General features: G+C 45.0%; 1 protein-coding gene across 1 annotated transcript in view; it reads left to right on the top strand.

Moving 5' to 3' along the window:
* Positions 1 to 14,842: 14,842 nt before the first annotated feature.
* Positions 14,843 to 22,500, top strand: part of LOC148044032 (sulfotransferase 6B1-like) — an 11,876-nt gene continuing 4,218 nt past the window's right edge. Inside the window, exons 1-4 of the mRNA XM_087722458.1 lie at positions 14,843 to 14,984; positions 17,289 to 17,473; positions 18,392 to 18,518; positions 22,268 to 22,362. Coding sequence (XP_087578584.1) covers positions 14,843 to 14,984; positions 17,289 to 17,473; positions 18,392 to 18,518; positions 22,268 to 22,362 — 549 coding nt within the window. The remainder of the gene's footprint in view (positions 14,985 to 17,288; positions 17,474 to 18,391; positions 18,519 to 22,267; positions 22,363 to 22,500) is intronic.

The raw sequence follows: 22,500 nt of genomic DNA, 5'->3' as shown, positions 1-22,500 counted from the left end.
CCCCTAGAGTCAGGAACAACTAGCACATTTGTGCGAGGAGTACCTTTACTTAATAATTTAAAGTGCTCTGGGTTTTGCCAGCTTTGCTGAAACTGACAGATTTTCAACATCTCCAGGAGGGCTTCTCATCCCCTCCTCAATCAAGCAATTAATCTCAGATGCATTTTTAGTAAATTAAAAATTGATGTTGCCCAACCCATTAATTGAAAGTCGCTGTTTCAATAGGAGACGTCGTCGGACAGCGCTGGCTCTTCAGCTTTGAAATGGAGATGGCCACTGCCCCCTAGAGTCGGGAATGACTAGCACATATGTGTGAGGGGGAACCTTTACCTTTAAACAGTTTACAGAGTCAGCTTATTGCCCCCAACAATCTGGGTCCTCGTTTTAACCGATTCGGAAGGATAGAAGGCTGAGTCAACCTTGAGCCTGTCAGGATCGAACTGCCAAATTGCTGGCAGCCAACAGAAGTAGCCTACAGTACTGCATTCTAACCACTGTGCCACCGAGCAGTGATTAGAATGAAGTATGGCACTTATGTATCTTAACAATACAAGTAAAGTACACAGATTTTAAAAAACAACATCACATACTTTTATGACAAAATGCTTAGCCCCGGCCAACTCATCATGGCCAACTAGCCGTGAGAAAATCCAGCAATTAGTTTAATTATTTAAAATAATGTAAAAAATATTATATTTTTTGTAATTCACATTTCATTTTGTCCCTCCGTTTGCACCCTTTTTTTAAGGATTCTATTCCACCATTTCTTCAATTTCAGGGTAACTCTTTGCTCCTGCCGAGTTGTCCCACAGCAAGTTGACTATGGTGAGTTTGGCCAGGCGAGTTAAGTGCAGTAAGTTGTCCCATTCCTTGCGATCTTCTCCAATTCAGATTAACAGAGTTTGAAAGGGACCTTGTAGGTCAACTAGTCCTACCCCCGCCTGAAGCAGGAGACCTTATATCATTTATGACAGATGGCTGTCCAGTCTCTTCTTGAAAGCTTCCAGTGATGAAGCTCCCATAACTTCTGAAGGCAACTTCTGTTCCAGTGGTGGGTTTCAAATTTTTTTGGAACCTCTTCTGTAGGTGTGGCCTGCTTTCCGGGTCCACTGGTGGAACCTCTTCTAACCGGTTCAATAGATTTGACGAACCGGTTCTACCAAACTGGTGTGAACTGGTAGGAACCCACCTCTGTTCTGTTCTATCGGTTGATTGTTCTCACTGTCAAAAAAAAATCTCCTTATTTCCAGGTTGAATCTTTCCTTGTTCAGTTTCCATCCAGTATTCCTTGTCTGGCTTTTGGGTGCCTTGGAAAATAGAAAATTCTTTCTCTTCTCTTCCCCTGTCTCCAAGTCCTGCTATGTCCACTGTTCTGACCCCCCTTCTTCACTCGTTCACAGACGACAGTCAGACAGACTTAAAAGGAAATAACTTTATCAGTCCTGGCTCACGCTGGCTGCGAGCCCAAAAATAAACATAAATAATGTCTCTGGCAAAAAGGTTACGCAGCAGAATGCAAAAACAAAGAGCTATTACAGCAACATCAGGTTTACAGAAAGAAAGCAAATCACTTCTCCAAGTGTCTCTTCGAATCAGGGTTACAGAAAGCAAATCACTTATCCAAGAGCCTCTCACAAACAAACCACGACCGATGAACGACGAATCACGAACGAACGAGTGAACGTTGACTTCTGCAACCAGGGCGTGGCACCATCAGTCCTTTTATCTCCAGAAGATGACACTAACGAGCCCCAGCCGCATTGTTATTCCTGCATCCCGACTCAACTCACAGCAAACTTCTGCTGAGTCGCAACAGTCCGCTATCCAGACTTTTCTATTTTTCTATTTATTGACAATTGTTATACCTGATGTGTCATGTGGCAGATGCCTGTGGGTTTGAATTCTAGAGTCTCCGAGCAATTTATTATGATTCTCAGATTTATCTGCCACCGGGTGTCCGGGTTCGGGGTGACCCTGATCGACTTACAGTAAGATAAAATATACCACATGTCTGATGATTATAAATAGAAAAAGAGAGTAAAATTACAAAAATTAAAACAAATTTTAAAAAAATCAGTAAGAAGGGACACATGAGGTAAAGAATCTCCAGCAGCATGGATTGCCACTGCAATATTCAATAGTGTAGGGATCAAACTCTCTGCATCATGTTGCCATTGCGTGATGTTTCACAACATTTTTCCCCTTCACGGAGCTGCGGTGAGTGTGACCAGTGGTGGGATTCAGCCAGTTCAGACCGGTTCGGGCGAACAGGTTGTTAAATTGCTGGCTGGCCTCACCCCTTCCTGCCCCGCCACACACCATTTTGCCTCCCAGGGAAGTGCAGGGAGGCCTACTAGGCCCAAAATGGGGCACAGGGTGTGTGTGATGTGGCCCCCTAGGGCCTGTTTTTGCTCCCAGGAGGCTGCAGGGAGAACTACTAGGCTCAAAACAGGGGGGGAAGCGCCCCCCCCAAACCCATTTTTGTTCCCAAGGGGTTGCTGGGAAACCTGAGTGCTGCCTTTTACACCCCCTGGCCATGCCCACTATGGCCACACCCACCCAGCCAGTCATTAGGGCAGAGAACCGGTTGTTAAATTAGTTGAATCCTACCACTGGCCATGTGCCGTATCCAGCCCAGAGGCCACCAGTTTGACACCTCTATTCTACAGCCATGTTTCTCAACCTCGGCAATTTGAAGATGGGTGGACTTCAACTCCCAGAATTCCACAGCCAGCATGGGAGTTGAACTCCACCCATATACTCTGCCCTAGGGGGAAAAAGGAAGCCAGACGAGACAAAGTTTTCCCATAACAGAACATTTTATTGCAAGTTTAAGTTACACATTGTACAGCATTATTGCCTTTCAAAAAGGATATTATGTCCTCAGCTTGAACTCAAGGGTTAGGGATTATATCATCATTTTTTTTTTGGCAGAATCAAACAGAAGAGTGGCCATCCCGGAATGCTTTTGTTTTTTATTTAATATCCTGATTAATGTCTACGGCTCTAGAATTCCCCGCCGGTCGCATCCAAGCACTTAGCAAGCCAGTTTAGTTTCAGAGGTCAGCCAAGGGGGACTAAACGCTGCCCTGACTGAAGTTTTAATAAAATGACGCTGCTGATTTTTCAGTCCGAGTAAGCATAATAGAATCAGGTCTGGGTTTTAAAAGTGGGCTGGCACAGGGTGCCAGGCAGTGGGTGTTTCTAATTAAATAAACGAGAGTGGTGATGACGGCAACCATATGGATGCCTATTTGTTTATTTGTTTTAAAAGAAATCTAATCTATTTCGTCTACTCACCTTTGCATGCTTTCAAATGGCCAGGTGAGCAGGAGCTGGAGTAAGTAACAGGAGCTCACTCCATCACGCAGCGCACGGGTCTCGAACAAGCAACCTTCTACGCAATAACCTCAGCATCTTAACTGCTGGGGACATAGATTTTTTTTCCAGAGAAGTTGATACAAATAGCCTTTCAAATTCTTCTCCTGGGTGCGTTTCAAATTATTCTTCTGAATACCGAATAGTCCTGAAAAAGGAAAGGAAAAAAAAAAAGCAATTCTCTCAAGCAGTCATCCTCTAGGACTGTAATGGGGAACCTATGGCACAGCGCCCTCTCTGTGGGCAAGCGAGCCATTGCACCAGTTCAGCTCTGCAGTGCATGTGATGAGCATTGCCCCCTCGAGTTGGGAATGACTAGCACATATGTGCAAGGGGACTCTTTACCTTTTACCCCTAATCCTCTTTGTTGCTCTTCTCTGCACTCCTTCTAGAGTCTCCACATCTTTTCTACATCGTTGCGACCAAAACTGAATGCAGGATTCCAAGTGTGGCCTTACCAAGGCGTTATAAAGTAGTATTAACACTTCACCTGATCTTGATTCTATCCCTCTGTTTATGCAACTGTGTAGGCTTTTTTCTGTGCCATCCAGAAATTCTGTGTGCCATCCACAAATCTGAACTCTGTTCTGCTCTGTCATCCCTTGCAGCCCTGTTTACAAATACTTCCAAAGCCATCTACCATATTTTTCGGAGTATAAGGCTGAAAATCTGGGCGCATCTTATACACTGAATACAGCATTTTTGGCCTCCCGAAACCCTGCCCCCTTCACCCAAATGGCTGTGCACAGCCTTTAGGAACCTTGCAGAGTCCTCCTGGGGGCTGGGGAGGGCAGAAATGAGTGAAAAATGGGCCATTTTTTCTTAATTTTGCCCCCCCACCAGCCACCAGGAGCACTCTATAAGTCTCCTAAAGGCTCTGCATGCCCCCCCCTTTTTTTGACAAAAAAACGGGCTCGTTTTTATGAAAAATGGGCCATTTTTTGCTCATTTGGGGGGCATCCCCCAGGAGCACGCGACAAGCCTCCTAAAGCCTATTCGTGTCCTTTTTAAAAAAAAAACAGGCCCGTTTTCATGAAAAACAGGCCGTTTTGGGGTGGTCAGCAGAGTGCAAAAACTTTTTTTAAAAATTGGTGCGTCTTATACTCCGGTGCATCTTATGCTCCGAAAAATACGGTATTTCCATCTACTCAGGCGACACTTTCCATTCACCAAGAGTGGAGAAATTAGTCTTTTGGAAATGAGCCCCAACTCTTACGCCTCTGAGGTCTTGTTAGTAAATATATCAGCTTCCTCGGGTCGCCCACTTCACTTTTAAGTCAACAAAGTTGTTTTCTTAAGCAGGGAACACATAGTGCCCTCAATGTTTCTCCACCGTTGGTAATTTCCTTATCTTCTTCCCAGCTGCTGACTGCGGATGATCATAGGAGCATTGAGTTCAAAGAGTTTAATCCCCTCCTTAGTTCAGGTGTCCAAATTAAAAGGTTTATGAGAGGTTCAACTCTACTTGAACACTTCTAAGCATTTCTGTGGGTAATTTTCCACCATGGCTAGTTTACTTACCCGCTCTGGAATTTGGAATTTGGAATTTCCTTTATTTGTATGCCGCCCTTTTCCCTGGGGGGACTCAGGGCGGCTCACAATTCAAAAAGGGAGGGGGGGGGAAGACAAACAGTATTCCAATATGGAAACAATACAACATATTAAAAGAGAGTACAACAGTCACACAATTCGGGTGGGGTTGAAATCTTAACCCCAGGCCAGCCGGGACAGCCAGATCTTTAAAGCGGCGCGGAAGGATTGAAGGGTGGTGAGGGTCCGAATCTCCACGGGGAGTTCGTTCCAGAGGGTCGGAGCAGCCACCGAGAAGGCTCTCCTCCGGGTAGTTGCCAGTTTGCACTGGCTAGTAGATGGAATTCGGAGGAGGCCTAATCGATGCGATCGTATCGGTCTAGTGGAGGTAATTGGCAGTAGGCGGTCTCTCAAATACCCAGGCCCACTACCATGAAGGGCTTTATAGGTGATAAGTAGCACCTTGAAGCGCACCCGGAGATTGACAGGCAGCCAGTGCAGCTCGCGGAGGATAGGTGTAACGTGGGTGAAGCGAGGTGAACCCACGATCGCTCGCGTGGCTGCATTCTGGACTAGCTGAAGTCGCCGAATGCTCTTCAAGGGCAGCCCCATGTAGAGCACATTGCAGTATTCCAGCCTAGAGGTCACAAGGGCACGAGTGACTGTTGTGAGGGCCTCCCGGTTCAAGTAGGGACGCAACTGGCGTACTAGGCGAACCTGAGCAAATGCCCCCCTGGTCACAGCTGACAAATGATGCTCGAAGGTCAGCTGTGGATCCAGGAGGACTCCCAAGTTGCGAACCCTGTCTGAGGGGCGTATAATTTGACCCCCCAGCCTGAGAGATGGAACACTTGGCCAATTCGCTCTGCTGAGGCTCATCACGGTACGCTTGAGTTGACAAGGGTAATTATCAAATGTAGGTCAAGCAGTACAATGGGTTGCCTCACAGCTGCTTAGCCGGTAGCTACACTCACAGGGATGTTTCACTGACTGACATGACAGCCTAGAGCCACAATTGGCAATGGAATCTTGGTCTTTGAACAAAGTGGTTGTTAAATGAGTGTGTTAAAGCTGTGTGAATGCTTCGCTCAACGACTGCAATGCCAACAATCCCAATTGGAATCGTTAAGCCATGTCTCAGCTCAATAGGTGGACGGAATGGAAGGATTACCAACAGAGTTCAGCTTCCCTGGAGTGGATGGTGGAGAATGGAAGTATTTATACTCCTTGCAGACAGCTGGTCATTATTTTAGCAGGTCATTAAGGTCACCTGGAGATTTAGCTGTGTCTTCTAAGTCACCTGAGTGGTGCAAATGGGTGGTGGAGCCTTCTTGGAACTTTTGAAAGGACTGTGTTGTACATTGGGGATAGATGATGTCATATATCTCTCCCTCCATTGAGAGAGGGCTGTTCATTGTTGACATAGATGGCCTCTTCGACCCCTCTTTCAAACCAGTGGACCTCTCTGTCCAAAATGTGGACACACAGTAGAGTGTTTTTCCCTTTGTAGATGGGGTGGAAGATTATGGCTCAAAACTGCTAACCAAAATGTTGGGATAGATCTTATTATGGTTGGGTTGCAGGAATGAAGCTCAGATCTTCGGGATCTGAACTCTGTTTCTCCACCGCATCTGAGTTTGGTTCTCTTCTGTATGTAGACGGGAATTGCTCCGGGTGGCTGGAGGAATGGAGCTCAAATATCTGAGTAGGGTTTCTGCACCCCAACAAATGCATTCAGTTCCTCTTGAGAGGCAGCTTTTTCAACCAGTCCATAGAGATGAGAGGAGTCCTCTGGCAAGTTGAAGCAGCTTTCAACCTTTCCTGCTGGCTTCCCCATTGACTTTCTGGGAAAGCCAATGGAGAAGACTGCAAATGGTGATCCCATGATTACAGGGCGCATGGCAACTGCCCATAGGTGTGAGTGGGTTGCCAAGGACCTACATTGCAATCATGTGACCATGGGGCGGGTGGCATAACATTTTACAACAGCGAAAAGAGCTTCACGAGCTGTAAAACACCCCTTCCAAGGCCATCATACCTTTGAATGGTCATTAAATGATCAGTTAGAAGTCAAGGACTATCAGTCATGTCATCTGAGTTTCACTGTCGCTGAGACATTTTAGGATCTATCTCAGTTCCAAGAGTCTCATTAAAAGGCATGATGTCTTAATGTCAACCATCCAGCTCAGTCATGAATGGGATAGTGGGATGCAGCTAGGACACTTCAGTTGTAAACCAGCGTGGTTTTGTCGGCAATTTTTTTTTGCTATATTCAGTGTATAAAATGCACCCAGATTTTCAGCCTCTTTTTTGAGGGAAAAAGATGCGTCTTATACTCCGAAACATACGGTAATTTTTCAATGGGAATTTCCACTAAGATATTTGGATGATTCAGCTATAGGAATTATTTCTTAATGTGTAGCTTTGCACTCCCATTAGTATATTCTATGCAGATGTAGTTTCTATGGATCTGTTCCCATTTTTGTCCTTTGTAGCCTTATTACCATGAATGAGTCATACCTTGGCAATGGTGAAATCTCCACTCTGTCCTTATATATTAACTTTCCTCTGTTCTTTGAGCCATAAATCACTCAACAATTTTTCAGATATTCCTTACCGGTTCCTGTTGTGTGATCTTCTTTTATTTGTTTATAAATGTACCTTCACCCTTGGAACAAAAATAGTCAAGATGACTTATGAAATACTGAGTTAAAAAGAAAAGAAGGGAAAAAAGGTAAGAATAAAAAGGAAGGAAGGAAGGAAAGAAAGAAAGAAAGAAAGAAAGAAAGAAGGAGGAGGAAGAGGGGGAGAAAGAAAGAGGAGAAAGAAAGAAAGGAGAAAGAAAGAAAGAAAGAAAGAGAAGAGAAAGAAGGGAGAGGATGAGAAAGAAAGAAGAGCGAGAAAGAAAGAAAGAAAGAAAGAAGGAGGAGGGAGAGGGGGAGAAAGAAAGAGGAGAAAGAAAGAAAGGAGAAAGAAAGAAAGAAAGAAAGAAGAGAAAGAAGGGAGAGGTTGAGAAAGAAAGAAGAGAAAGAAAGAAAGAAAGAAAGAAAGAAAGAGGGAGAGGATGAGAAAGAAAGAAAGAAAGAAAGAAAGAAAGAAAGAAAGAAAGGAGAGGATGAGAAAGGAAGACGAGAGAAAAAGAGAAAGGAAGAAAGAAAAAAGGAGAGGGTGAGAAAGAAAGAAGAGAAAGAAAGAAAGAAAGAAAGAAAGGAAATGGGGAGAAAGAAAGAAGAGAAAGAAAGAAGAGAAAGAAAGAAAGAAAGAAAGAAAGAAAGAAAGAAAGAAAGAAAGAAAGAAAGGAGAGGATGAGAAAAAAAGGAGAGGAGAAAGAAAGAAAGGCAGGCAGGTAGGCAGGCAGATCTTGGATATTCCCCAAATTTTCAAATATGCATTTATATTTATACATTTGTAAAGATAAAGATGGTTTGAAACTTATTGCATTTTATTGTGAACATTTTGGAGTGGTTTTCTTTTTGTTGTTGTTCTGCTTCTAATGCTGTTATTGGATTTGGTTCTTGTTCCTTTTTTTTTTAGGGGCCAAGATGGCTCAGCAATTAAAGATGCTGAGCTGTCAGCTGGAGAGCTGACAGTCTGGGTTTGAGACCCCAGCGCCATGCAATGGGGTGAGCTCCCGTTCCTTGCTCCAGCTTCTGCCAACCTCGCAGTTTGAAAGCACGCAAATGCGAGCAGATTAATAGGTACCACTTCCGGTAACAGCATTCCATGTGCCTTTGGTGTACAGCCATGCTGGCCACATGACCACAGAAAAAGTATTCGGACAACACTGCCCTGGAGTCGGACATACCTGGACAAGGAAACTTTTGCCTTTATGTTTTTTTGCCCACCAGTAAGTTTCGTACACCAATCAATTAGATCCATTTATGTCTCGCACATTTTTCCTGCTAAATGGGCTGGGGTCAGGGGTGGGATTCACACATTTTCACACAACTGCCTGGTTGCTGGGCGGGTGTGGCCATGGTGGGTGTGGGCCAGTGGTGGGTTTCAAAAATTGTTCGAACCTACTCTGTGGGTGTGGCCTCCTTTGTGGGAGTGACTTGCCGCCCATGTGACCGGATGGGAGTGGCTTGCCGCCCATGTGACCGGATATGAAGATGCCGACGACACTTGTCAGAACCACCTTAAATTACCTCACACCCAGCACTGGCATGCATAAGAATAGGATGTAAACTTGTTTTTTAAAAGGCATCTTTGGTTTGCGTTAAAACAACTTCAACACACGCAATGTTCTGATTGCACCACAAACGCAGTAGTCATCCTTACCTTCCACAGAGGCACTGAGTTTTATAAATATGAGCATGATAGTGTAGAATAATCCTATCCAAGGACCAGTGGTGGGTTTCAAAAAAGTTTGGAACCTCTTCTGTAGGTGTGGCCTGCTTTCCGGGTCCACTGGTGGAACTTCTTCTAACCGGTTCGGTAGATTTGACAAACCGGTTCTACCGAATAGGTGCGAACTGGTAGGAACCCACCTCTGGTGTGGGCTACTCAGCCTCCTGCACCACAGTGGGGGTGGGGAGTTTTCACCCTCCCCAAGCTCCAGAGGCTTTCCTTGAGCCTCCATGGGGGCAAAAATGGCCTCCCCCAGGCTCTTGAGACCCTCTGGAGGCCGGAAATGGGCCTGTTTCTGGACTTCCGGAACTTTTGGGAGGCCCATTTTTCACCCTCTCCAGGCTCTGGAGGCTTTTCTTGAACCTCTGGGAGCGCAAAAATGTCCTCCCTTGGGCTCCGGAGGCCCTCTGGAGGCCAGAAACGGGCCCATTCCTTGACTTCCAAAACTTCTGGGAGGCCTGTTTTTTGCCCTTCCAGAGCCTCCGTGCATGCCCTGCACTTACGTCGCATCCAAAATGAGCCACATAGAGACTCCTGGGAGGGGTGGGGTGGGCCCCTTCACCAAAATGGCCATGCATAGCCTTTAGGAGCCTTGCAGAGTGCTCCTGGGGTCTGGGGAGGGCAGAAATGAGTGAAAAAGGAGCCATTTTTTGCTCAATTTTGCCCCCCCCACTCCCCAGGAGTTTGAGTTTAATGGTCTTGTATGCCGCCCACTCCCGAAGGACTCTGGGCGGCTCACAATAAACAACGGAAGGGGACAAATACACAAAACAACACTTTAAAATACACAACAATCACAGTTTCCGTGGGGCTGGATATTTCGAGAGCCCCTCGGCCTGCTGGAAGAGCCAGGACTTAACGGCTCTGCGGAAGGCCGGGAGGCTAGTAAGGGTCTGGATCTCCACGGGGAGGTCGTTCCAAAGGGCTGGAGCTGCGACAGAGAAGGCTCTCCCCCGGGGAGTCGCCAGCCGACATTGGTTGGCAGATGGAATCCGGAGAAGACTTAACCTGTGAGATCTAATCGGTCTAAGGGAGGTAATTGGCAGGAGGCGGTCTCTCAGGTACCCAGGTCCGATGCCATGTAGGGCTTTATAAGTAACGACTAGCACCTTGAAGCGAGTCCGGAGACTAATAGGTAGCCAGTGCAGCTCGTGGAAGATAGGTGTGACGTGGGTGTACCTGGGTGCACCCACAATCGCTCGCGCAGCTGCGTTCTGGACCAGCTGAAGTCTTCGAACACTCTTCAAGGGCAGCCCCATGTAGAGCGCGTTACAGTACAGGAGCATTCTGTAAGCCTCCTAAAGGTTATGCATGCCCTTTTTTGACAAAAAGGACTTGTTTTCATGAAAAATGGGTCATTTTCTGCTCGTTTTTAGGCCCCCACCCCCCAGGAGCACTCTACAAGCCTCCTAAAGGCTATGCTGCCCCTTTTTTAAAAGAAAAATGGGCCGTTTTGGGGAGGTCTGCAGAGTGCAAAAACTTTTTTTAAAATTTGCCCCTTCAAAACCTTGGTGCGTCTTATACTCCAGTACGTCTTATACTCTGAAAAATACAGTAAGTAAGAAAAAAAGATTTTGCCTTCTCTCAACCGCCAGCAGCACTCCACAGACTTCAGGAGGGCTGGGGCAAGGCAAAAACTCCCCCATTTTTGCCTTGCCCCACCCCTGCTTAAGCCTGCGGAGTGCTGCTGGGGGCTGAAGGAAGGCAAAAAAGCCTCCGTTTTTGCAAAAAATGGCCCATTTTTCGCAAAAATGGGATGCGGGAGCTGAACTTCGGGAGGCCAAAAATGGCTGTATTCGGTGTATAAGACGCACCAACATTTCCTTGCTCTTTTAGAGGGAGAAAAGCTGCGTCTCATACTCAAAAAATATGGTAGTTAAGGTTTTGAAAGAGGCTAGGTGTCAGCCTCTGTTTCGCTGCTTGCTTTTCGGCTGCCATTGAAACGGGGAGGGAGGGCATGGTATTTGGGTGAGGGAAATAATCTGTACAGGAGGACTGTTAATTGGGAGTTGTTCTCACCATCGTCTGCGCATGTGGCAAGGAGGGGAGTTTCCTGCCAAGGCCAACTGTCCGGCATACCAACCTGGTGATGAGTTTTGAAGATGTCTCCCACTTGACAGCTGAGGAGATATTGGATTGGACTATGGACTGGGGTTACCAAGGAGAGGGGAATGGGTCATGTATTGATATCTAATGCTTTCGCACGCTTTTGCTCAGATCCAGCTTTGCTTAGCTTCTATTTGCTTATAATCAGTAAAAGTACTCTTCATTCTGCAAAATGGAGTTGAGTGGTTTCTTTCTTGATTTATAAGTGAAGCAGCATTTGACACTAAGTATTGGATTGGATTGGATTTATTACATTTATATGCCGCCCTTTTCCCCGAAGGGGACTCAGGGCGGCTCACAATTCAGTCAGGGAACGGGGTACAGACCGGGGATAAAAAGATGAACATAACAATACACAATTAAAACACACAACAACCATACCATTCGAGGAGGGGGGCAAAAGCTCTTTAGCCCCAGGCCTGTCGGAACAGCCAGGTTTTAAGGGCTTTGCGGAAGGCCTGGAGGGTGGTGAGGGTTCGAATCTCCACGGGGAGCTCGTTCCAGAGGGCCGGAGCAGCCACAGAGAAGGCTCTCCTCCGGGTAGTCGCCAGTCGGCATTGGCCGGCGGATGGAATTCGGAGGAGGCCTAATCTGTGGGATCTGATCGGTCTATTGGAGGTAATTGGCAGCAGGCGGTCTCTCAAGTACCCAGGTCCAATACCATGAAGTTTATGTAATGAGCAGCAGAAATGACCTTGGGAACAGGAGGAAGAGCTGTAACTAAGGCAGCAGTCAGATAAAAGGAATTTGAGCACAGGGACGAAATATCATTTGAGAAACCGTCTCAGGGATGAACCTCCCTGATCCTTATGAATAGGGCTTCCCAAACTTGGCAACTTTAAGACTTGCAAGCTTCAACTCCCAGAATTCCTCATGGCTGGCTGAGGAATCCTGGGAGTTGAAGTCCACCTGTCTTAAAGCTTGTGCCATTCACTGCCCTCCTCCTTCTATCTGCATGAGCAGGGCTCTCCAAACCTGGCGCCTTTAAGACTTGTGGGACTTCCAATCCCAGAATTCTTCATGGCTGGCTGAGGAAACCTGGGAGTTGAAGTCCACAACTCTTAAAGTTTCCAAGCTTGGAGACAAACCCCCCTCTATTCATGGAGGGGTGGGGGCAGTACATTCAGATTTGCAAGACTGATCTTCACCTTCCAGCAAGAGCAGACCAGGATGCCTGAGCTGAATAAATGTCAATGCCACCTGATTATAAGTTTACAGGAACAAAATCACTGTGTGGTCGACTTCCTTGACATCCCTGACTCCCCATTTTTCACCCCACTTGCCTCTTCTGCTATCCTCAGAGCACCGAGGAGTGGGAAGGCCTTGTTGTGTAGGGGATATCCTGTGCTGGAGAGTTTGGGGGGAAAACCAGGTGTCGTTTGTCCATTTTAAGGGGCACCTGTCTTTCCCCACAATGAGGCCAACCTGATAAAATATGCATTGTGATATCATCGTCCAAGCTCCGCCTTTTGAATTTGCATTGTGAGATAGCCCACGCGATGTTGCAGGTCGAGTTTGCATTGGTCATTAACCTATGCTCACCCCCTGAGTACACTCCACGCTCCCAAACAGATCCAGGCATACTGTGTTCCCCCCATTCTGGAGATCCCCATACCATCATTAACCAGCCCCCAGCAGTCTCTAAGAAGGTGAAGTATGGCTCCCTTGTGCAACTACCCATCCTTGTCCTGAAACCTCCTGGAAGAAGAACAGGAGAAAAATTGGTTTTGTGGGTTTCATTAAAAAAAAGTCTTAGCTACTACTCATATTTCTTAATATCTCTTAAAATTCTTAAGAGGCGACGATTTTTTTAAAGGTTTCTAAAATCCCAAGCATTAGAGCCATGGTGGTGCAGTGGTTAGAATGTGGTATTGAAGGCTGACTCTGCCCACTGCCCGGAGTTCGATCCTGACCGGCTCTAGGTTGGCTCAGCCTTCCAACTCAGTGGTGAGTTCCTACCAGTTCGGATCGGTTCGGCCGAACTAATAGTGGTTTGGAATCCTGGGCCGCTGGAACCGGCAGCGACCCAGGCCTGCCACGCCCCCGGATGAGTTCTCCAGTTGGCACCGTAGGCTCCGCCATCTTGTTTTTTGTTCTGCGCAGGGACAGAACAATTTTAATCGCACTGTGCACATGCGTGCATCACGCATCAAGCACACACACGGCATACACAAGAGAGAAAACAGTACTACTGTGTTTTCCCCAAAAATAAGACAGGGTCTTATTTTCTTTTGACCCCCGTCCCCCGAAATAAGCGCTTGACCTTATTTTCGGGGAGGTCTTATTATTTTTGAGGTGCAGGAGGCAGCGAGCGTGGTCACCTCATGGCTGCAGCTCTCTTGCAATATTTTCAGGGAGGGCTTACCGTATTTTTAAGAGGATAAGACGCACCTTTTTCCCTCAAAAAAGAGGGTGAAAACCTGGATCGTCTTATACACTGAATACAGCATTTTTGACCTCCTGAAACCCTGCCCCCTTTGCAAAAATGGCCATGCACAGCCTTTAGGAGGCTTCCAGAGTGCTCCTGGGGGCTGGGGAGGGCAAAAATGAGTGAAAAACAGGCTGTTTTTGCCCCCCCCCAGCCTGCAGGAGCACTCTATAAGCCTCCTAAAGGATATGCATGCCCTTTTTTTTTTTTTACAAAAAACGGGCCCATTTTTGCGAAAAACAGGCTGTTTTTTGCTCATTTCCCCCCCAATCCCTCTCCCCAGCCACCAGGAGCACTCTACAAGCCTCCTAAAGGCTATGCATGCCCTTTTTTTGACAAAAAACGGGCCATTTTTGGGAGGTCTGCGGAGTGCAAAAACGTTTATTTTTAATTTAACCTCTTCAAAATCTTGGCGCGTCTTATACTCTGGTGCGTCTTATACTCTGAAAAATACTTTCCCGTATTTTCGGCGGAGGGCTTATTTCAGCGCATGCCCTCGAAAGCCTGATTGGGCTTATTATCTGGGGAGGTCTTATTTTTGAGGAAGCAGGATATTTCCATCCACTTATCAGCCCTACAGTGATGAAATTTTGCAACCAAACACAGGGTATTTCTGAAACTCACGTGCTACACTGGTCCATTAGAAACTCAGCTCCTGAATTGACACGGCCCTTGTGCTAAGGTCACACTTTGTTAATCAGTTCCCTGCACACCCTGCTTGAGTTACAAGTCTGAGGAATTTTTTTTTTCCAGTTGTGGGTTCTCTGGCCTCCTTATCTCCAGAGGCCAAGCATCGTGTGAACCACATTTCTTGGTTTATTTGTTTTTGCAAGCCCGGCTTATCTGGATAACCTTTATATTGCTTTACAGGTAGAGTAATCCATAAAGATTATCCTCCAAATACTTTTTTTTAAAAAAAAGGATTGTCCAAAGTGCATATATATATATATGTCTTTTCTGATGCTCTCCTTGGTCAGTTTTAACCATCTGGTCTGCAAGGATCTTCTTTTGACTGTCTCTTTGCAGTGGTAGCTGCTGATTCTATTACAAATGTCGTGGAGCAAAGAGAAACTCACGCACACTTTCAACGGCATCAGGTTTACGACAAGATCCTCACCGGAGCTTTTAAATTCTTTGGTTTCCTTTGATGCTAGAGAGGACGATATTCTGTTGGTTTCCTACCCCAAATCTGGTAAGCGTTCGTGTGGAATTTCGGCTGGAAGAGAATTTGTTATTCAGTTAAACGAATGAGAAAAAGATTGCGTGCAAGAATTCCGTCGGCTGAATTCATTCAGTATTGTCGTAAGATGGGTTAAAAAATTCTGTAGAATAAGAAATGCAACAAATGCAACTAACCAGATTAAAGGCTTGGGAAATGCATTCATGCACACGATAAACTAAGCTATGTTGGTTTAGATATTACTTAGATGGTTGGTTTTCTAAGTGCATAGCCCATCATGTGAATCCAATTCAATTGGTGAGTTTTTGTGACTACTGGATATTGTGTTGTTGTTAGTTGCAAAGTTGTGTCCGATCCATTGCGACCCCCCATGGACAACATTCCTCCAGGCCTTCCTGTCCTCTACCATCCTCTGGAGTCCATTCAAGCTCACGCCGACTGCTTTGGTGACTCCATCCAGCCACCTCCTTCTCTGTCGTCCCCTTCTTCTTTTGCCCTCCATTGTTCCCAGCATGAGGCTCTTCTCCAAGGAGTCCTTCCTTCTCATTAGGTGGCCAAAGTATTTGAGTTTCGTCTTCAGGATGTGGCCTTCTAATGAGCAGTCAGGGTTGATCTCCTCTAGGACTGACCACTTGGATCTCCTGGCAATCCAAGGGACTCACAGGAGTCTTCTCCAGCACCAGAGTTCAAAGGCCTCCATTCTTTGGTGCTCAGCCTTTCTTGTATTGTCTTCATGTGTATAACTTGTTTTGTACTTCCCTCCCCCTGAATTGGGAGCCGCCCTGAGTCCCCTCAGGGAAAAGGGCGGCATACAAATAAAGTTAAATCCAAATCCAAATCTTTGGTGCTCAGCCTTTCTTATGGTCCAACCTTCACAGCCATCCATTGCAACTGGGAAAACCATCGCCTTGACTAGATGCACTTTTGTTGGCAGGGTGATGTCTCTGCTCTTTAGGATACTGTCTAGATTTGCCATAGCTTTCCTCCCCAGGAGCAAGCGTTTTTTAATTTCTTGGCTGCAGTCCCCATCTGCGATTATCTTGGAGCCCAGGGAAATAAAATCTGCCACTACCTCCAATTTTCCCCATCTATTTTCCAGGAATTGAGAGGGCTGGATGCCATGGTCTTAGTTTTCTTAATATTGAGTTTCAAGCCAACTTTTGCGGCTCTCCTTCTTCACCTTGATATCGGATATTGTCCAAAACAGAAAAAAAAATAGGTTCATTTGTGGTTTTGCAGTCAAGAACTTGGAGCCTTCTTCGAACGTTCCAGAAAATGGAAGTAAACATTTGGTGCTGGCAAAAATGTTAGAAATAGTGGTCATGTGATCACCAGGAAATGCAAATGGCTCTAAGTTTGGGCTGGTTCCTGAGCACCCTAAATGCAGATGTTAGGCTCAGAAGATCAGATCCACACCTGAAGGTCCAATTAAATTGATTTATTGCTAATCATAGCAATAGCAATAGCACTTAGACTTATATACCGCTTCATAGGGCTTTCAGCCCTCTCTAAGTGGTTTACAGAGTCAGCATATTGCCCCCATTCTCAACTAATGTCAGCACCTGCTAGGACTTAAATAGAAGTCAATAGAATTCAAGTGGGGGGAGGACTTAATTCACTTGTGGCTACGTAGACATTCTTGGTTGATTCCTCTTTTAACTCTGCTCTCAGGTACCATCATTCCTTTTCCTACAGTGGTCAAGTGACTTCAGGGTGAGGGGCAATGTCAGTACTTTAAACTTGGGTCATATGTAGCTTTTCAGGGGTCTGTTGTAACTTTGAACTTTGACCGGTCGTATGTCAAGGACAGTGGTGAAATTCACATTTTTTTTTACTACTGGTTCTGTGGGTGTGGCTTGGTGGGCGTGGCAGGGGATACTGCAAAATCCCCATTTCCACCTCACTCCTGGGGGAAGGGGACTGCAAAATCTCCATTCCAGTGGTGGGTTGCAGGCAGTATGCCCTGGTATGGGCGTACCGGAGCCAGCCCGGAGCACTGGATACCATTCCGGTACGGTGCTCCGCAGAGCCCACCCTCCCGCCCGAGCTCCTTACCTGTGTTTTAAGGCTTCTGCGCTTCCATGAGGACACCGGCGGGCCCGTTCCAGCCGTACCAATTGGAACGGGATTTGAAATCCACCACTGCTCCATTCCCTCCCCACTCCAGGGGAAGGATACTGCAAAATCCCCATTCCCTCCCCACTCTAGGGGGAAGGATACTGCAAAATCCCCATTCCCACCCCACTCTAGGGGGACTCCTGTCCCGGTTTGACACTCTGCCAATCCAATGCCTCTCTCCCTTCTCTCCCCTGTTAGGAACGCACTGGCTGGCGGAAATCCTCACACACATCTATGCATCCAAAGTGGCTTTGACTTCTCCAATTGAACTTGGAGACCTTTCCAAACTGGATCAACTGGATCGCCTTTCCTGCAAAAGGATCATTCCGACCCACTTGGACAGCAACCTGCTGCCACCAACATTCAAAGTCAAGCATTGCAAGGTTAAAAATTAACTCATTTAGCTTACGTTCTTGGGGACACAGTTGTTATCTGTCGGCCGCTGGCCCTCCCAGTAGCCAAAGCAGAGGAGGAGGAGGCATCAAGGCAACCTGGGAGCTCCGAGGGGGAAGAGGGAATGGAGTTGGCAGAGAGGGAGAGAGAGAGAGACAGAGGCGGAGTCTGGGCCGTCCATCAGTCCTCAGATGGAAAGTCAACAGCCCCCAGGTCTGGAGGTGGCTGACGAGGAAGAGGAGGAACAGCTGGCTCCAGTGCCTGACGCGCGGATGCACAGAAGGTAGAGGAGAGGAGAGCAATGGAAATCTGTGGGCTGGTCCTTGGGAGGAAAGAGCCACTGCTGCTAGCAAAGCCTCACCCTAGCTCTGGGGAATCAAAGGCAGGGGGCAGAGATGAATTGATGTGACAGACAACCATTCATCTCCCTGCCAGACAGACTTGTTAGCCTGCGTTGAGAGAGAGACTTTTTGCCGGGGCGGCTGGCGCTCCTAATAAAGGAACCATTAATTTAACTACAGAGGGTTCGTCGTGTTTGGGGAGCTGGGTCAGAACAACAGTGTATTGACTGCATTCACACAAGAGGTTTAACCTGGATCCTGAATGAAGTCACGTCCTGGGTTCACACAATACAACCATACATTTTATTCAACCATAAACTGGATGGGTTAATGCAACACCGCCCAATAACAAACAACAGCCTTCTAATAGGTGCATATCGTCTTCTTTACAAACTTTAATAGTAATCAACATCAGCAGGTTGAACAACCTACCGAACCCCAATCAAACCCACATTAAAAAGTAAGCAAATTTAGGATGTTGGATAAATGTGGATGCTAGATTTTTCAAGTTTCTGGATGAACCCAGCTCTTGAGGTCCAATTATAACATTCTGTACCTATTTTGTAGGCCATTTATATAGTCAGAAATCCAAAGGACATCGCTGTATCCATGTTCCATTACTATCAAGAGAATCCAAATCTTCCCACCGTCGATTCCTGGCCGAATTTCCTGGAGATGTTCTTAAAAGGAGATGGTAAGATTTAAAGCGTGGCTACGTTTATTGGAAACTAACTGATAACCCAGCGTAGGCTGGTATTTATCCCAATCCTGTATTAGAGGGCTCCCCCTTGTGGACTACTGTGAAGCCGTTACCATGGCAACTTCACTGTGGTGTACAGTAGACACCATTTTAAGACACAACAGGCTGTATCTTAACAGAACTTGAATCCAAAATGCACACTATCACTGTCAAACATCCTGTGACTTGACACTATAGATATAATTCAGTCCTTTTCATTTCAGCAGTCCAGGAATTCCAGAGTGATGCTGGAACATACACACACGGACACACACATACATCCCACACACTGGGATGTCTTACCCCCACAGTATTTGTTTCCAGAGAGTAAGTCATCTGTGTACCAAGTTTGGTTAAAATTGCTTGAGGCGTTCCAGAGTTATGCTGGAACATACAAACATGCAGATATATATATATATATATATATATATGTGTGTGTGTGTGTGTGTGTGTGTGTGTGTGTGTGTGTGTGTGTGTATTTTGTCACAACCCCTGGTATGCCCAAATATGGGAGGGAGCATATTGCTTCCTTTCTCTGTCTATCGGCTCACCCCAGGAGACCATCCAGACAGAAATCCATTATTTTTACTGTTGCCTTTGTTACATTTGTGTTGCATTTGTGCTGATAAATAAATAAACGGAAACTCAAATCCCAGTAAGGGTATGGCTAGCTGACCAGAGCTAAATAGCTTGAAATAGATCTATACTAGTCTCTATTTATTTATTTATCAGCACAAATGCAATACACACACACACACACACACACACACACACACACAGAACATACCAGCCGTGTGTGTGTGTGTGTGTGTGTGTTGACTTCAATCCACCAGGAGGGTAGCAGGCTAGCGAAATCCGATTCATATTTCAGTCTTTGAAATATGGACAAAATTTTAATCTTCCCAACTTGGCTGGTGTGTTCATCAGCTACAAAATGTGTCCAGTTTGCATGGCATGGAAAAAGTGGACAGGGGAAACTAGTTTTCTCTCCCTTCCAATTGGAAAGAAAGGGGATTCTTGACTGAAACTGATTGGAACACGATTTAGAGGAGGCAAAAGAAAGTCTTCCACGCAACCAATAATTCAATGGAGGAATTTCCGATCTCTTCAGCAGGTGTTCAACGCCTTGTGCTTCCCACCTGAGTGGGCTCTTTTGCACTGCCAGATCCAAGTCACAAGGCTATAGGACTGTGATGGCAAACCCATGGCATGTGTGCCAGAGGTGACAGACAGAGCCCTCTCTGTGGGCACACATGCTGTTGCCAGCTGCTCTTCTGGTTTCCAAGCAGTTGGTCTTCATGGGTACTGGAATGCTGGAAAATGGCCTGTAAATGGCCCCCAAAACAGCCAAAATTGGCCAAAAAACAGGCCATTTTTTAGGGGGCCATTTTCAGGCCATTTTTGAGCTCTTTTCTGGCCTTTTCTTGGACTGTTTTTGGCCCAAAATGGCCTGAAAACGGCTTGAAAAATGGCCAAAACCACCAAAAAAAAAAGAGGCATGTGTGAGCCGGCCAGCTGGTCTTTGGGTTTCCAGAACTCATTCCAGTTTGGGCATTCGGTGCTGAAAGGGTTCACCATCACTGCTATAGGACTTGGTCATCCGCCTTGAATTCCTTGTCGAGGTCAAGAGTGGAAGGATTTTGTTATCTCAATGCTGTTCAGGCTGATTTACTACACGGCTGTAAAAAAATGGACAACTCCAAAGATCAGCCAAGAAATAAGTAGAACTGATGTTATTAAGGGAAGAAAACAAAATGGAGTTGTGATTTAAGAAGGAAGGGGGAGCAAAGAGCAGATGAGGAGAATACAATATTCAATTTATATAATAGCTCTCTTCATTTTAGCAATTTACTCCTAGGGATCAATGTCGCTTTTAATCTAAAAGACAGTTAAAAGTCGATCTTAGATATTTTGGATAGCTAAAGATATTTTGGAATATTTGGAGCAACATCATAAAAAAGCAAGCCACGCTGATTTTCTTAGAGAAAGCCTTTGAAAATTTGCATTCGTGTCCAAAGTTTTGGAAGGTATAAATTTTGGACAGAACTCTAGGAAATTGGTAAGATTGATTCTTCAGAGAAAGCACCAATAATTGTTAATGCAAATTTCACAATGTTGTGTGAGATAACCAGACACAGATGCCCAGCCTCTTTCTTGTTCATTTTGGTTCTTGAAATACTGAACAGAGGTAGAAGACAGAATGATGAAATTGTGGAGGTAGAGATTAAAACAAAACTATATGTTAATAATTTCAAGTATAAGGGGCTTTGCAGATGACTTGAGGTTGACTTTGGAAGATTTAAAGGCATTGAAAGGCATTGAAATATTAATGCAGGGGTGTTCAAACTTGGGAACTTTAAGAGTCCCATTCTGGGAGTTGAAGTCCACAAGTCTTAAAGTTCCCAAGTTTGGACACCCCTGCGTTAATGGGAAAACTAGAAGAATTTGATGCATTAGCAAATTTCTGTTTAACAAACAGAAGAGGAAGATTTAACAAATAACATGAATATAGACGATCATACAGAATTGAGGAACAGAATTGTTTTAAAGAAAGAAAAAAGAAAAAAAATATCCGGGTATCATTATGACAAATATGAATTGTATGTTATTTCAAATATATACGTCTGGAATGAAGTTAAAAAAAAGATATCTTAAGATGGGACAAACTACAATTGTAATTGCTGAGGGAACATTATGTTATAAAAATTAATGTCCCGCTCAAAATTATGTTTTCATTCCGGATACTACCTCTTTCGACATCGGAAGCCTGTTTGAAATAGTGGCAAAAAGGAGATCTAAATTTGTGCATCGGAGAAAAACACGAGTTGAAGTGTTACAGGATGCAGAAGAAAAAGGAGGACTGGGTCTACTTGTTTTGAAATTATTTTGTATTTTGCAGCCTGATATTTGCTTTGCATGCTGCTAAGAAATAAAAGCCTTTGGGAGTTAGAACGATATGGCATGGATAATTGTCGTCCAATAAAATCAAGGTTAATGTGGATTTTTAAAAAAATTACCTCCGAGGAGATAATAAGGAAGATACTAACAAGTCTGTGCAGAAATGGATAGACTAATGTTAAAAATAAAAGACAAAGGGGAGACATAATTTTATGACACATGGAATAGATTCTATTGATGGTTAGAAGCATGAGGTAGAAGTCAGAATATGAAAAAAATAGAGTAAGGGGACCTGGAAATCTATATATGCATCATGGTATTAGAATGAATAGGATAGTCCAAAATAATTCTACACTAGCACTTTTTAAGTAGCACATGTGTTATTTGTTCTCACTTTGGTTTTTATGGCAAGTGAAATGCCAGGACAATCACACAGTGTGTTCAATAGACTTCTATGTAAATAATAGAAAATAGATTTCAAAAAAAATATATTACCTCAGACTTGCTATAAGAACACTATGCTGATCCATAAAGTGGTTTATTTAGTTTAGCATATTGTGTGAATTTGAGTTAACATTGTCTTATTCAGTAAGCCACAATGAAACAGAGATGTATAAAGAAGGCCACGGATGTGGGCAAGTGAGTAGTTCTGGATATCTAACCTGTTGTAATATTTCGACTTTTGTCTCGATATTCAGCTTTCATAGCAAAATCAATTATCGTGAAGTTGCAAATGCCAGCTTCCTGGCTCATCAAGTAGTGATGCAAATGTCGTTTCTTTCTTCTTCTTCCTTTTTTTTAAACAGTGGTCTGCGGATCCTGGTTTGATCACGTTTTAAGCTGGGAAAAACACTTGCACGAGAAAAACATCCTGTTCTTATTCTATGAAGACATGAAAAAGGTAAATTGGCAACCCTTTCTCATTTCTGAACAGATGAAGGAGGGAGATGCCAAAGCATTTCGCTCCATCTTATGTTTCTTTCGCTAATCGTAATAAAGCTGCCCGTAACTTCATGCATTTTAATGTGCTGTTATCACA

Source organism: Thamnophis sirtalis, unplaced genomic scaffold, assembly GCF_051295495.1.
Source record: "Thamnophis sirtalis isolate CommonGarterSnake01/CBP01778 unplaced genomic scaffold, rThaSir2_p1.2 scaffold_9, whole genome shotgun sequence".
Lineage (NCBI taxonomy): Eukaryota > Metazoa > Chordata > Lepidosauria > Squamata > Natricidae > Thamnophis > Thamnophis sirtalis.
Note: the sequence above shows the minus strand (reverse complement) of the source record. Positions and strands in the feature narration are given on the sequence as shown.